General features: G+C 44.3%; 1 protein-coding gene across 4 annotated transcripts in view; it reads left to right on the forward strand.

Moving 5' to 3' along the window:
- Positions 1 to 16,085, forward strand: part of ece2b (endothelin converting enzyme 2b) — a 33,337-nt gene that overhangs the window by 9,935 nt on the left and 7,317 nt on the right. For 3 of the 4 annotated variants that reach the window (XM_027005744.3, XM_035533930.2, XM_027005746.3), the window contains 8 exons: positions 2,525 to 2,611; positions 5,237 to 5,381; positions 5,884 to 6,099; positions 9,473 to 9,597; positions 10,619 to 10,765; positions 11,075 to 11,137; positions 12,436 to 12,624; positions 14,947 to 15,089. In XM_027005744.3, coding sequence (XP_026861545.2) covers positions 2,525 to 2,611; positions 5,237 to 5,381; positions 5,884 to 6,099; positions 9,473 to 9,597; positions 10,619 to 10,765; positions 11,075 to 11,137; positions 12,436 to 12,624; positions 14,947 to 15,089 — 1,115 coding nt within the window. Of the gene's footprint in view, positions 1 to 1,203; positions 1,718 to 2,524; positions 2,612 to 5,236; positions 5,382 to 5,883; positions 6,100 to 9,472; positions 9,598 to 10,618; positions 10,766 to 11,074; positions 11,138 to 12,435; positions 12,625 to 14,946; positions 15,090 to 16,085 lie in introns of those variants that run through there. The other variant, XM_027005745.3, reaches the window with a different exon arrangement.

Genomic DNA, 16,085 nt, shown 5'->3' on the forward strand with positions numbered 1-16,085 from the left:
GGCATCAACTGAGATTACATGGGCTGTACTTCTACCTGATTACAGCAGACACAACATGGCCATAGACAACATTCACAGTGTGCCCAAAGACATGGTTCTGGGGGGGCGGGGGTTGGTGCTGTGGGATGTTTAGGATCCTGACTGGTGAAGGGTTGATGGCAACCTTGCTGATATAAAGGGGATACCTTGGCTGACTTCCTGTGCCTACTTGACCACATACTGTAGTCCGTCCTTGGAGGAAGCAGTTATGGAGCCAGATGTCTCTGTCTGTCTTGTGCTCTCTCACTCATGCAGCAAACATGCACAACCTTGCACACACAGTCACACACACAATCATACTGAAACTCATAATAATAATGCTTGTGGGCAGGGTGGAGTTGGGGGCCCTCAGGACTAGAGACTTGAATTGACTCCAGATTAGCTCAAAAACCTCAAGCAAGTATGAAGTCACTTCCACATCAATTGCACTGTTTTCATTTTGAAACCATGAGGCTTGACAGTGTGACAGAGGTGTTTGTGTGTGTGTGTGTGTGTGTGTGTGTGTGCTTGTGTGTCTTACTGTGTATCTGTGCCTATGAACGGAATTTATTTTGTTAGCTAGTGGCATTAATTTGCCACACCTCACAGGCCCTCTCACTTGCATGTGTGGTAAAGTTTTCCTCAAGTTTGTTCCAAAAACTGTTAACCAGAAGCAGCATTCCATAGTTATGGGAAGCATCAGTCTCAAGAGCCTCTAATAAACAGTTCCTTAGCATGGAATGGTGGGCTCTGAGAGAGAGAGAGAGAGAGAGAGAGAGAGAGAGAGAGAGAGAGAGAGAGAGAGAGAGAGAGAGAGAGAGAGAGAGAGAGAGAGAGAGAGAGAGAGAGAGAGAGAGAGAGAGAGAGAGAGAGAGGAGATGAGAGAGTAGGAGAGAGTCACATGGGGGCTCAAATGATTGTCTAGAGTCAGAGTGTTGCTTTTTGACCTTTCCTGGGGTAATTTGGTGAATACAAGAGGGAGTTTCGAAGGATCTCCTGCAGCAAAAATATTTTTTAAAAATGGACTGAATATTGAGTCACACAAGTTTCTCTTGAGAGAGGAGGTGGGTGAGAGAGCAGAGCTCTCTGAATGGGGGAAGATATAGAAATAGACAAGGGTAGAAAGATACCTAGAGGGACTGAATATGCGAGGAAATGCGTCAGAGAGAGAGACTGGGAGTAAATCGGTTGGCTGAGACTAAAGCAGAAGTTACCCTGTTCGGGGTCAGGTCATGCTTGTGTGTATAAGTCTGCAGCTGTTAATAGATTCGGCAACCTCCCACAAGTAGTCGATACCCAATAGGAGATAGGAGTTCACCCTGGAGCCTACCATGTTGCAGTGGTTGTACAGTTGGACTGTGATGTGGTTACAGCTTGTACAAATATCTCTCCATTTTTTTTGTTTGTTTTTACCTCAAAATGTGTGTTCGGATGTTCCCATAGAGACAAGAGGGGAGTGTCTTTTAAGAAAGCGTGGTTTATCGCTTCTGCTCTCAGAAGCAGTGCTCCTCCTCTTACTATAAGTCCACTAACAGCCTTGGTGGGACATGCCACTGAAATATGTACCTCCCACCCCCATTTTCATGACCACTTGTTTTTTTCCAGTCACAATATTCAGTGTGAAAAAAGAGGGGAAAAGTGTACACTTCTGCTCTCTATCAAGTGTCACTACTTAGACACAGACTGCAATGTATTAATGGTAAGTAAGAGGAGATTCATTGCTATTAGGCATGTGTGCTGGGGTTTTTTTTGGGTTTTTTTTATAAATTGGAAGTTCCTGAGGTATGTATTTCTGAAGATTAAGAAGCTCATATGCATCCATGTCTCTTTTTTGAGGCATTAGTAATTAGAAAACTTATTCTACAGATCTCTGTGCCTTTAAGCAGTCCAGTCTTGTGAAACCCACCATTTTAATCATGTGCAGTACAGGACTGGCAGGTATTGCTAATCAGCTGTGCTCTAGGTGTTGACAAAGAACAGGAAAGCCCATCTCTTTAGTTCTACAAGACCATTAATGCAGTTGCTTCTCTGTGAGACGCATTTTAACAGAAGACAGCGTGTGAAAACTTTGAAAGAGTGACTTGAGTCTTAGGAAAAAATGTGTGTGTGTGTGTGTGGGTACATGCACAAGCAGGTACATGTGAAAATAAATAGTTTTTTTTCCTCTGGTGGCCCTGGGATCAGCCAACACAATGAGGGGGCTGAGGAGAAATGAGGCGTCAGAGATTCTCTGTGTCTCTCTGACACTGGCTCTGTTCAGTTCTTATCCTGAGGGGCAGAGCAGCTATTTCTTCAGTTCCATTTGTGTTTGGGGGGGGGGGGGGTGAAGGAGAAGAACAATTGTTCCATTCCTATCTTTTTCCCTCCTTCTCTGTGCTGACCTCTTCTGAGAATAAAACTGAATCATCCACCGTGGCTCATTTAATATTGGCTTCTGCATTGATGTTGTAATAATGTGCAGCGCAGCGTTGATGTTGCTCACTGTTGGCTGTGCCTCTCCCTTCAGATGTCCAACTACAAGCGTGCAACCTTTGAGGAGGAGGAGGGCGCAGACATTCCTGTCGATGGAGCGGTCTCTCCAGACAGCGTGGAGGTCAGTGAATGGTTGTGACTTACAGGTCATCTCTGTCAGCGATGATAGCCTTATATTGTCAGTTCCCATGGAGGTGACGACCGGAGCTGTGTTCCTCTTTGAAGTTTAATTTGGCCAGAGTTAGAAGTAATGCAGACACTTCATTTAGACAGGCATTTGGAAGTCATTGGCATAGCTTCCCAGGACTGTATGTGAGGGTAAATAAATAACTGATAGTGGGTATTGCATGTTTTGTGATTCACGATATGCATGGCCTAAATTAGAATTGACATGATAGTTTGCCATTATTGAAATTATAACATCCATAATTTCTTATCAAAATAATCTCCCATCTCCAAAATATGTAATTACCAAATCATTAATAAAGTAAATAGTTGTATCAAAAAAAAAATTGTTGCCCTACATAGCGCGCCGTCATAAATGCCATTCATTAATTTGCCTTCAGTGTGACATAACAATAAACTATTTATGAGAGCTGAATGAACATGAGCAAATAACTCTAGGTTTCGACTCGTGTTTTATGAATGTTAAAATTGAGTCAGTAATAAAAAGCAGACATTTTTCAACTCGTGATCACAGGCGGCGTTGTAAAGACAGCGATCTATGTAAGTGAAACGCGCCTGTGGCTTTTCCTGACTTGCTCGTGTTTGCGTGAATTTCTTGAAAAGTGTCTGTCTTTCCCAGAATGCGTAATGTGCGTGATATGAACTAAGGGTACTATAGCTTCACCCAAACGGCATTCAGCATCTGCGCCTTGCTGCTTCTGGGATTAGTAAAACCATGTTTTTCCGAGAGCTCATTTGTCACTTTGTCATAGTTCCGCAGGTGAGATGGTTTTATTGCAAGCATTTGTGTGACGGACACTGTTTTTTAGTGAAGTCGTTATCGTCAGAGCCTTTAGCGTTACATGTTCACTACGTTAAATACTCAGACCGTTAGCAAGATGACTTTGTTTTTTCCACTTCCTCTGACAAGAAAAAGTGATTCATTAAGAAAACAAACCCGGAATACTGTAAATCTGCACGGTCTGCTTCTGTGTTTTATAAGGAACAGATATTGTCCCCGTAGTTTACCTGGTTCACTTGTTAGCTCTAGCTATCACGTTAAAGTGTTTGTTCCCTAAATTAACAATCGCACAATGCTGATTACCTAATGCGATCCCTGAATACCAAAAATGGATGCTTTTTAATCTGAATTGAGAACCAGCCAAGCATTCAAGCTCTCGCATTGTCTGCTCTCAGCAAAACTGCTGAGAGACTAGTTGTAGTCTTTACCCAGGTTTTGCTTAGGTGCTAGAATTGACTCTGTCTTTGTCATAGTCGTTTGTGAAAGGTAGTTGCTTCATTCTCATTGGAAACATGTTTGCATATTTTTCATATTGATTTTTTTTTTAACGGTTCTGTTTTCAGCGCTAAGTGAGGTGATTAGGAAAAAAGACCCATTTGTCATTGTTCTAGGTGAGGTAAGCAAACTTGCAATGAGGAGGTGGGAAAAAAAATCGAATTGCTTCCTGTTGTGGACCCAAATCTAAGAACGTGTTTTGGAATGCTTTGGTAAACAGTGTCTGATTTGGAACAGCTTTGGCCAATTCCTTTTGGAATGAAACTCCAGTGATTCGTCTAATCAACAAATTTAGCCACATACAGAAACGAGGAACCGAGCAACAAATATGACTGAACCAAGTTTTCATTTCTCTTACCTACTTTCACACTGTTCTTGCCCTTACTGTTTAATTACTTTATTACCACCTACCCTGTATCTACTTTACTTTGCTTCAACTCCATGTATACCATTTGCAACATATTCCACATTTGCAGCTTTTTTTATTGATATGTTTTAGCAACTACTGAGGCCTGTTCTATTTATCTACTGCTGAGCTGCAGTTATCCTTGTACCGCTCACTAACTGCTTGCAGTATGTCTTTATCTGGTCTGTGTTCAGTTGTTGAACTATACTGTCTCACTGTTTTTTGTTGTCCCTGGGTGGACAGTATGTTTACACTTGTTTTTGACTTAATTCAAGATCACAAATAATTCTACTCTGAAGTTTTAAGCTTCTAATTATAACTACATATATTCAAGCCAAAGGTGCAAGTGGCAGTGTGACACGCTAAAGTAAAATGCCGCCTGTCGTTGATCTGTTGCATCTTAGGGTGAGTGTCAGTTTTTTGAGCGGTTAATTTTGCACTTGGATCTGCAGTAGTCAGTAATTTTGATTGGCTTTGAGTTGTCCATTTATTTCTGCAGTTCAGCAACCTTGGCGCCACATTAAAACCAATACTATAGTTTTATATTTAAACCAGAAAACGGCTGTTGAGGGAAGCTGTGTTCTGAGGTAAAACTGAAAAAGGAGTCAGTGGAATTAGTGATGTCTGAATCAGAACAACAAATTCTCAGCGCACAGGACCCTGCAGCTGGTGAAATACTATAAAGCAGAGTATGTCCATTTTTATTCCTGGGTCTTAGTCTTTAATCTCTGGCTATTAATGATCAAGCACACCTTTACAGATTAAGCACCCAGGGCACCCGATTCTTATAACAAGAGTAATCATAGATATGGTTATAGTGATTATTTTTTTGTTGTTTTTAAACATATCTTGGAAATAATGTACACATTTGTTTTCAGGTGGGCTTTCGGAAGGGTGGTATACAGTTCTTTGGTCCGATTGGCCGCAGAACCCAGCTGGAGGTGGTGCTGGCTGGTCTCCTCTTGGCCTCTTTGCTGGCACTGTTTGGATGTGCGCTCACTCTGGGCGTCCACTACAACAGAGGTGCGTTACACACATATCATTTCCCTCACCCTTATGCCATGAAATGAAATGCTGCAGGGTGGTAGTTCTCCAGGGACAGAACTGGGAAACTGTGTTTTAGCTGTAGCTGGAAGTAATGGCCAGTAGTGAGTGAGTGAGTGAGTGAGTGAGTGCAATAGAAAGATAGAGATGGATGGATAGAGATAAAAAAGGGTAAATTAAAAAGCAATAAAAGCTAAATTGTAAATGAAGCCATAAAACTAAATGAAGCACCCAAAAGAGAGCACATATCTTGCTAATCGTACAGATTTACTTGCCTCAAGATCATGTTCTGTTGCATAGGTTAGACTGTAGTGCATGACAACAGATTTCTGCATATATTTTTAGAATTTCTTATTATGTAAGTGCCAATTATTTATTTATTCATTTAGTACTGTCTGTTTGCTTACTTCACAACCATGAAATTCTGAAGTTGGCTCCAAGCAAGGCGTACCACTATGATTATTTCTGACCTCTTCCACAGATCCGTCACGGAATGTGTGTCTGACAGAGGCATGCGTGACGGTGGCCAGTAAGATTGTGGAGTCTCTGGACCGCACCATTGACCCGTGTCAAGACTTCTACCAGTATGCATGCGGGGGCTGGATTCGCAAGAACCCCCTCCCGGATGGGCGCTCACGCTGGAGTACCTTTAACAGCATCTGGGACCAGAACCAGGCTGTGCTCAAACACCTACTGGGTGAGGGATGACCCTGCTCCTCATACACACATGGTCATATAGTCCTTTATCCTTTTCAACTTACTAGCGTACGCCGGGGTGTACTTGCCAATATGGGATTACATTGTGTTGTATAGGAAAATAAAATAGTCAGACTAACAATAATAATTTTTTCATAGCTCGTCATCGTGCATGCCAGGCTGATATTAATCATGTTTTTGTAGTCTCTCATTGTACGTCAGAGCATATAACAGGTAAATATAGCACATCTGAATACAAAATGCCTTGCTAATATACTGCTGTGGCTTGTAATGAATGCTGTAATGCATTGATGTTGAGGCTTCAATTCGTCAAGCTGCGAGTCTAAGTTGTTAACCAAGGAAACTTTTCCAGTAGCTATTACAATCCGAAACCAACCTAATCTGTTAAAGCTGACGAGGTGCCTAAACTCCCTGGGGCTGGTGTGACGGCCCTAGCCTTCACTTCAGCCGGGAACACGCCGGCTCGCTCGCTCGCTCTCTCTCTCTCTCTCTCTCTCTCTCTCTCTCTCTCTCTCTCTCTCTCTCTCTCTCTCTCTCTCTCTCTCTGCAGATAGCAGGGATCAGGGCTTCTCACGTTACCTTGAACGACATTTTCTTCCCTCCTCCTCCACTCTGTCTTTCTGGCTCCAGCGGGAGCACCTCTCCGTCACGCTACACCCTCCCCCTTAGCTTCCACTACTCGGTCACTAGCGTCCCACCGTGTTTCCTAGTTCGCAGGAGGCTTTTTGGTTTGCTGCCCATCTTGTGGCGATGTGTCTGAGAAGTGTGTTGGTGTGATTTGATGCACTTATGCAAGAAAAAGATTTGGATAACAGTAAGTGGCTTTTGCGTTGAGACGGGATTGGGGTGCCAGCAGGCTGTATGTCTTGCATCTATTTGAGGAGTTGGTGTTTTCTGGAGCATTTGAAATCACGTTCAGCAGTCAGTGCTGTTATTCTTATCATTTCACCACACAACTCTTTCTGCATTTAATTTTTAAGATATTGTTGAGGAAAACAATAGGTTGCTTTTGGTTTTATGGGTAGAGTATTAACAGTTTGTTGTGAAAAAATGTTAAAGAATATTGAAAAAATTTAAGCTTGAAAATGCAGCATTTTATTTAGAGTAAAAGGGAGCAGACCAGGGGGAGGTGCCAAAGCACTGGGAGGAGCTGAGCAGAAGCCAGGAGTTTGGAGCAGCGTCACGCTCCCAAGGACAGACCCCCTCCCCCGGGGCACTCCTCAGCACCAGTACTGACCGCATGGTCTGCCGTCCCATAGGATTTCACGGGATTCAAAGCTGTTTAGTTCATTTGTACAGTACAGAAAATGTCAGTGGACAAAAAAAACGAATGTATTTACATACACAAATAAACAAACGCTAATGAGTTGAGAAGAACTGGATAAAGCAGTGACGCTGACTGTGGAATTGTGGCCGTGGTGGTGTTTTTTTTTGTTTTTTTTTCCATGCTTATAGAAATGTCACCAACAGATGTTCAGATGTGCTACGTGTATTTAGTAAAGCCATTTCAGCTTTCTTTTGGCTGTGAAGAAGGTAGACAAGATGAAATGGATTCCCTCATGTTTTTACAGTTGTAGCAAAAGTTATGTAAAAATGGGGCTATCCATATTGGTCATATCTTGCATATGCTTTACTATACCCAGAATTCTGTCCTTAAAGGTTGGCAGTAAGCAGTTGGTGTCCCTTAAACGACATGCTTCGATCAGGTATGTAAGTGAGTTTGTGATGGTTTCCAGCTTGGATTTAACCCTCACAGATGGACAGCATGGTGCAGTGAGTGGAGTATTCCTCCCCCTCCCTGCGGTGTGTTAGTGATGATCCTCCACTGCCTCCAGCCAGTGCTGAGAGTAGGTACAGGCGGCGCATAAAAGGGGCATGCGGAGTATTTTTAGATCGGCAGATGGAGAACCCGTGGAATTGCAATGTGACTGCACTGGGAGGGAAGGCGTGTGAACGGTGAGGCGAGGGGACAGGTGAAAGGTGGCATGGAAGGCTTTTTGCACCACACTCTTTCTCGGAGACAGAGAGAGCCATATGGAGGCTTTGCACTGATGTGATCGGTCCGTTTATCTATTATCCACAAAACGAGACAAAACGAATCCTGTAAAGCCAGCGTGGTTTAGAATTGTGCTCAGCTAGTAGAGCAAAATGCCACATCCAACCCACGCTTCTCCTCTGCCCTCGCTATTCCTCGCATCCATAATCCCCTCCCTACTCCCCTCTACGCCTCTCCTCCCTGCCTGCTCCACTCCCTTCTCCCCTTCCCTCCCCACTCTAGCTCATCTTCAGTGGACCATACTTACTGATTGGTAATTGGACTGCAACTGAGCGCCTGCAAATTTATTACCAGAATATTTCTACCTTCTGCAACCTAATGGAATTAAGATAGAGGAGAGAGACCGATGAGGGCAGAACAGAGCAGCTGCTACTAGCTTCGCACACAACACCCCTCCTTCTGGTTTTTGTTTCTGCTCTGCAAGCACATGAATTAGCACAAGTTATATTCTCTCTCTCTCTCACACACATACACACATACACACACACTCCCCAAATACAGACACAAGGTAATTTCTCAGAGTTTGAAGGAGGCCTTGCCATGATGGAAGCACTTAGAGGAAATGAGCCAGCGGTGCTGATGATGGGACTTGCACTGTTCCTCACCAGAAGGAGCTTAGCACTGACACTGATGCTGGATCCCCCCACCTTTTTGTAGCATGGGGTACAAATGAGAGCCAGGCCAGTTCAGGTCATAGCTGAACTGGCCCGCTGAGCTGGAGATGTAGTGGGGTCTGCAATCTGTCACCGGAGAGCTGTGCTTGACTACAGCACATTAAGTAGACGAGTGAACGAACTGCCATTCTCCCCCGCAGGGCATGGCCCTGCCGGGAACCAATCAGAGGCCTCCGGCTGTCAGCTAGCCAGAGAAGGGCAAGAGAGAAGTAGGCAGTCCCATGACCCTTCCCTCCAAACTCCTTGGGTTCACCGCCCCCCCCCCCCCAGGGTCTAAGAGCCTCCTCTGCTCCATTAGCACCCTGACATGGCCTTCCAATCAAGTCCTTCCTTCCTTCCTTCCTTCCGGGTTTCTTCTGTCTCTCTTGATCTCTTAGCTTTTTACTCTCCAGTAAGTTTTTCTTTTTATTTTCTCTTTTTCTCCTTTGAATTATCTTTTTTATTCTCTTTTAAATGTTATTTTGCTTACTTGCTATATTACTACACTGGTTGCAGTACAGGCATCTCCACGCCCCATGTTCTTGATGGGTGTGAAGTCGCGGGAAATGTGCTCCAGTGTACAGCATTCGCACGACGGCTATCTGAGATGGACTAATAATGTCTGCCTCTCTTCCCGCTGCTAGAGAATGGCACCTTTAACTCAAGCAGCGAGGCGGAGAAGAAGGCACAGTTTTACTACCTGTCCTGTCTCAACGAGCAGCACATCGAGGAGCTGGGAGCCCAACCGCTTGTTGACCTCATCACTAAGGTGAGACTCCCTCTAGCACCCCCTTTTGGTGAAGAGGGCTTATAACTCGCTGACCTTAAAGAGACACTTATAGCATTTTGGCCGAAGTAGATTTTCCTAATTTGAAAAGGGCCACATAGCACAAGGTAAGGTTTTGTTTTGCCAATAAGAAGATGCATTTATTTTGGTGCCCTCTTAAATTGCAGCAGTCTCATAGCCTATGGCTTATTTCAGATAACAGGTAATTAACTTGGACACAAACGACCTTGTTAATGGTACCTTGCCTCCAGATTCTTCTGCGGGCACTTGAGTTGTATAACGCGTGCTTCATCTTAATTTGTCTTTTACATTAGAAATTATGCACCCAACCTAAGAACTCATCCAGCTAAAAGCTGTGTATTTTTATAGCAGGGTAACAACAGGCTTTCTCTGTGACCCTGCCATCACATGTCATGCAAATGTAGAACTTTAGTCAGCCATTTTTAGGCTGGCCTTCTCGAAAACATGCTGTTCGTGGGAAAGTGAACTGCAGTGTCAAACGTGGCTGGCCGGGAGTCCAGCTGAAAGCCTTCCCCACACATAGGGCTGTCTGCTGGAGAGAAATGATTGCTTAGAGGAAGAGAGTGAGGGGGTGAGGAAGAGAGCAACATAACTGCTGCTGAGAGGCCTCCAGTACAGACTGACTCTGTCTCTCACACCCTTACTCACTCTCTGTCCCTCTCCCGTCCCCTCCTTTTCTCTCTCTCTCTCTCTCTCTCTCTTATGCATGTGCTCCCTTTCTCTGACTGTTTGACTGACTGTCTGTATCGTACCCGATATAGTCATTCACTGCCATGAGCAGAGACACAGAAACAAACCTCTCTGAGCCAGGAGGTGTAGGCAGGCTTGTGATCTGGTCTCTCCGGTCCTGGAGTAGAACATCACTGCCTGCTCCATGGCACAAGGTGATGCAGGGCTTGATGAAGAAACCTGAAGCAGCATTGTGTGTGTGTGTGTGTGTGTGTGTGTGTGCGCGCGTGTGCGTGCGCGCGTGTGTTTTCAGACAGGAGGCTGGAACATCACTGAGCCCTGGGACAAGGATAACTTCATGGACGTGCTGAAGACAGTATCTGGCCCTTACCGAGCTCAGCCCTTCTTCACGGTGGGAGTCAGCGTGGACCCCAAAAACTCCAACAGCAACGTCATTCAGGTGCACCCTGGACCAGCTGATCGCTTGCATGCAGACCACACTTCTCCCTGATCTGAACCTCTGAGTTGGTGACTGCTCTGTCAGTGTGTGCAATCAGGTGTGCTAGTAGAGGGAGTTGGCTAAAATGCGGCTTGGATAACAAGAGGACTGGAGATTTACAACCCATTAATAACCAGGATTGGCAAACCCTGATGCTTCTCTATGAAGCATTTATTGCTGTGCTGAGTGCTCTGTCATTTAACCTCATCTGTTTACTCTGCTGCAAACTTACCGCTGTCATTTCTTGTGTTTGTGCACCTTTGTTGCCAGGTGGACCAATCTGGGCTGTTCCTCCCCTCTCGGGACTATTACCTCAACAAGACTAACGAGAAGGTAGGCTGCTCTGCACTGCCGCGCTAACGAGCCTGATTCACCTCGTTAGCATATCATCCCCAACACCTTCATTAGCATGCACTATAACAGAGGAGTTCCTGCAGCAGCACTGGAGTGCCCTGTTCTGGAGCCTATAATTAGACGAGGGACTACTAGCCTGCTCTGGTTCTGCTTCCACCGTTGTACTTAAGCAGAACTGCATTCGTCTACTGACACAGGCAGAGCATCATGACAAATACATTTGCATATGGGCATTACCATATCGCATGTGTAATATTGATGTTGAGTTGGCCCTCAACAGCTGGCAGCTGCTGTTTAACACCGAATCGGATGGGTTTGGCTAGGAACAGTGTGCAAAGTGTTTGTTTTAGTACAGCACATGTTTCATATGGATGGCAAATATTACTGCTTATGTAGTCATAAGTACCATTTGGTTAGGTTAATTAACTAAAATTAACCAAAAGATACAAGGATATCCTGTAGCTGGTCTGTTTATATCAGAGGGCCTATGAATTATTTTGTTGCCTAGAAAACCAATGCATAATGTCAGATACAGTGAAGGGGAAAAGATCTGTGTTAAATAGTTATTCTGCAAAACTCCTTGATAGGAGTAGCAACCACCTGACTACATCAGATTGTTCCAGGCACTTCCATATTGTTAAAATAGAAGGAGAACATATTGGTACGTGCTTGGCGTGTAGGCTATGCAAGCTGATTCTTGTTTCTAGCTTTTAGCATAACTGGATGGCTGCATAAAAACAGCAGTCACACTGATCATTTCGGGATGATGTTTTTGTAGGGCTATAGGCTGGTTTGATGTGCTTTATGGAGTGAATTGTGTTTTATGTAAAAGCATAAATGCGCACACACACCCAGACTGAGTTCTCATGCTGTGTGCGTGTGTGTGTGCATGGAAGTGGGCCTTACGCTTTTAATGCAAGATGTCCTGAGTATGTAGGAAAACTAGAGAAAAAACTGTGGTAAACTACATCGTGAGGACCAGCAAAAATGCACACACAGCGATAGCTGCTGTTTTTTGTTTTGTTTTTTGTTTTGTTTTTTTTAAATGGAAGGGCAATGCACATCTTTTTGGTAATTGAGGTTAAGGTTAGAATTATTGCGTACAGGAAAAAACATGTGGAAAATGCAAATGATCTCATGCCCTGAAAGGTAGAGAAACAAAGGCCTGTGTGTCTGTGTGTGTGTGTCTGTGTGTGTGTGTCTGTGTGTGTGTGTCTGTGTGTGTGTGTGTGTGTGTGTGTGTGTGTGTGTGTGTGTGTGTGTGTGTGTGTTTTAAGGTATTGAAGGCTTATCTGGATTACATGGTGGAGCTGGGCTTGTTGCTAGGAGGAGATAAGAACTCTACGCTGAGCCAGATGCAGCAGATTCTGGACTTTGAGACAGCACTGGCCAACATCACGGTTCCCCAGGACGAGCGCAGGGACGAGGAGAAGATTTATCACAAGATCACCATTGCTGAGCTGCAGGTGCGAGAGTGTGAAGGAGAGGGGCAGAGGGAGGCAGAGGGAGTGTGTTTACATGGTGCAGCTTTACTGTGGTCTGCATACATAGAGCAGATGTCCCTGTTTACAAGTAATGGCATAAAATCAATCTCTCTCTCTCTCTTGCCTGTGATTGGTTCTCTAGAGAGAGACATTGTGTCCTTTCCCTGGTTCATTCAGTATTCTATCCTTTCACAGCTTGTCCTGTTCACACCTTCCTCTATTGCATACAATATTGTTTCCACCTTCCCGTGTTATGTATCTCTTTTTGTATCACTTCATTATTTGCCGTAATTGTGCCCAATTACATTGTGTTCATTATTTGCAGTAATTGTGTTCAATTACACTGAACCTTTTTGTTGTGTAGAGGCCTACAACTGCTATGGCAACAGTTGCTAAGTAACAAATGTTTTATTAATTTATTTATCTTCTATTTAATGGAGCATGCAGAAGAATGAGAAACGAGTTTACTCGGTTCACTTTCTCTGGCTGTCTGAGGATCACTTTAAGAGCGAGACTAAGAGCCAGAGGCTTTAAAAGGGATTCCATACTCTCTTTGCCGTGTTCATGGCAAGCGCAACACCTAGAGTGAAGCAAGATGGCTGCTTCCCTGTGGGCTGCTTTGGCCTGGGAATGTGCCGTGTCAAGACCAGGCGGAAGAGGATGGTTTGCTGAAGCACTGACGTAAATACGTTCTCAAGATTTGCCAAGGGCATTTGTCCAAACCTTAGCAACATTTTTTTTTCTGCACCGATAAAGTCTGACGGAGGCCGTGTTCTCACATATCTGTGTTGTTTGTTTAGTTTATTTGTTTGTTTGCTTCAATTCATCTTATAATTTGAATAGTTTGGTTTTTGGCTGCTTGAACCCTGGCACATTTGGAATGGACAATTCAGCTTTTCACTGGAATTATCAAAAATATCCATCGTTTTGATTATTCATTCTCTACCTTTAATGGTCTGAATTAGATCTCTTGGTTCTTGAATTATATTGTGCTACTTTTATTTTGCATGTTAGTGTCCTCCTTTTCTTTCTTATAAACATTCATTAATGCAGCCAGCTTTTAAATATGAGACAGAACTACCCTACATTTCATAAATGGTCTTTGAAGGATCTTTCCCTGTGTTCTACCCATTATATGATTTACAGATTAAGATTACACTAAGAGTTATTCGTCTTTTTGAATGGCACTTTTTTTTTTCTTGTGCTTAATGAAGAGCCAAGGACCATCACAGCCTTCGGCTGAGTGCCAGCCCGCCTCCACTTGACCTCTGACCTCATCTGATGCCTTGGTGTTCTGGTGCATCTGCGGATTGTGATCTTCTGTTCTCCAGCTGGCCGTGTGTTTACGCCTCTGGATGGAGCTTCTTCTCTCGTCACCCATCTTGCAACTCAGATCACGTGTGGCATACATTTCTTATTGTTCGCATATTTCCTGAAAGAGATCTACAATTGTCTGGCTTACTAACTAGATTAAGATACATACCTTATTGTGTCACCCCATAGGAAAAGCAAGGATTTTTATCACATCACCATCTCTATCGTGGTATGCATGAATGCTGGGATATAAGGATATAAGGACATGCACGCATATGTGTGTGCGTGCGTACGTGTGTTTAAGATGGGGGTTTCAGTGCAATATACCCCAAGGGCCGGGAAGCTGGAATTGTCTAGCCCTCTGGAATGCAAACATGGTGGTGCGTGTGCTTGTTTGTCTTTTAGGATGTATGTTGTTTGTGAGAGGTTCAGTACATGTGTTCTGGACAATCTTATCTTAAGCCATCTTATTCTCAGTGTTCCTTTAATGCTGCTTTTCAATAATATCTCATTGAATAGCACTTGCTTTTGTCAGGTAAAAAACATGAGCTAAATTCTGCCCTCAAGCCAGGGGATTAGTAATGTCCATTTAAGATGACTCCACTGAATATTCCTACATCTAGGTCTTTGCCATTTTATTCATTCACTCACTATCCAGCACATCTAGAATATTCTCGCAGCAGCAGCTGTCACACTGGGCCATGTTAACAGAGTTTCATTACCCTTTGCTGGGCTTTTTGGCACGTCAGGCCTTTTGCCCACAGCTGTGAAACAGATATGCGGTGCTTTTATTCTTTTGATGACTGCAAATTCTTTTTAAAGGGTGACTTCACCCAAAATTTATGGATGATTATGAATAAATGCCACTGAAGGGAACTTGGCAAGTTTCCTTTGCATAATGCCAAGCCACAACCCTGCCGGCACCCTGTCCTCATTAGTAATGTCAGCAGTTTTTTGGAGGAACTGTTGTACTGACTCTTCCATCTTTAGGCACTTGCCCCTGCTGTGGATTGGCTGGACTACCTGACCTCTGCCCTTTCACCTCTGGAGCTGAACGACACTGAACCGGTGGTTGTGTATGCCAGAGAATATCTGCAGCAGGTTTCAGACCTCATCAACAAGACCGACCGCAAGTATGCCCATCCCCACAGCCCTGGCCTGTTGGGCGATGGGGTTCTGAGTTTGCTGTTTCGTGCCATGGGTCTTACCCTACCTCTGCGCACAATGGCTGAGAGTGGTCCACTTTAGTGCGGGGTCCTCTGGCCTTCCCATTACACCCCTCCCCTACAGTCTGCCTTATAATGCCAAACCATTAGCCCCTCTCCTGCTGTAGGCCTTCCCATTACACCCCTCCCCTACAGTCTGCCTTATAATGCCACACCATTAGCCCCTCTCCTGCTGTAGGCCTTCCCATTACACCCCTCCCCTACAGTCTGCCTTATAATGCCACACCATTAGCCCCTCTCCTGCTGTAGGCCTTCCCATTACACCCCTCCCCTACAGTCTGCCTTATAATGCCACACCATTAGCCCCTCTCCTGCTGTAGGCCTTCCCATTACACCCCTCCCCTACAGTCTGCCTTATAATGCCACACCATTAGCCCCTCTCCTGCTGTAGGCCTTCGCATTACACCCCTCCCCTACAGTCTGCCTTATAATGCCACACCATTAGCCCCTCTCCTGCTGTAGGCTTTATAAGACTACACCGTTATCCCTTTCCCTGCAGTGTGCTTTATAACACAACTTCACTATTGCCCCACTCCCCTGCAGGGTGTTACTATAGTAACACTATGCTATAAGCCTACCCTGTAGTATGCTCTGTGGTAATATTACTACCCCATTAGGATCCGGGTTTCATTCATACTCCAATTTTATTGAGCATGCACTTTCTCTTGTATTCTCTTTCCCAGTCTCTGGAATAAATCAGAGAGACACCAGAATTTCTTTCTATCTACCTACATACATACGTGCATACACACACACACACACATATACACACACACACTGCCTGGCCAAAAAAAAAAGGTCACCACCTGGATTTAACTAAACAAATAGGTAAGAGTCTCCCATTGGATAATTACTGCATGGGTGATTGTTTCAGCTGGCAGCAAGTTATTGAACCCTAACTGA

Source organism: Electrophorus electricus, chromosome 17 (genome assembly GCF_041902795.1).
Source record: "Electrophorus electricus isolate QZ-2024a chromosome 17, ASM4190279v1, whole genome shotgun sequence".
Lineage (NCBI taxonomy): Eukaryota > Metazoa > Chordata > Actinopteri > Gymnotiformes > Gymnotidae > Electrophorus > Electrophorus electricus.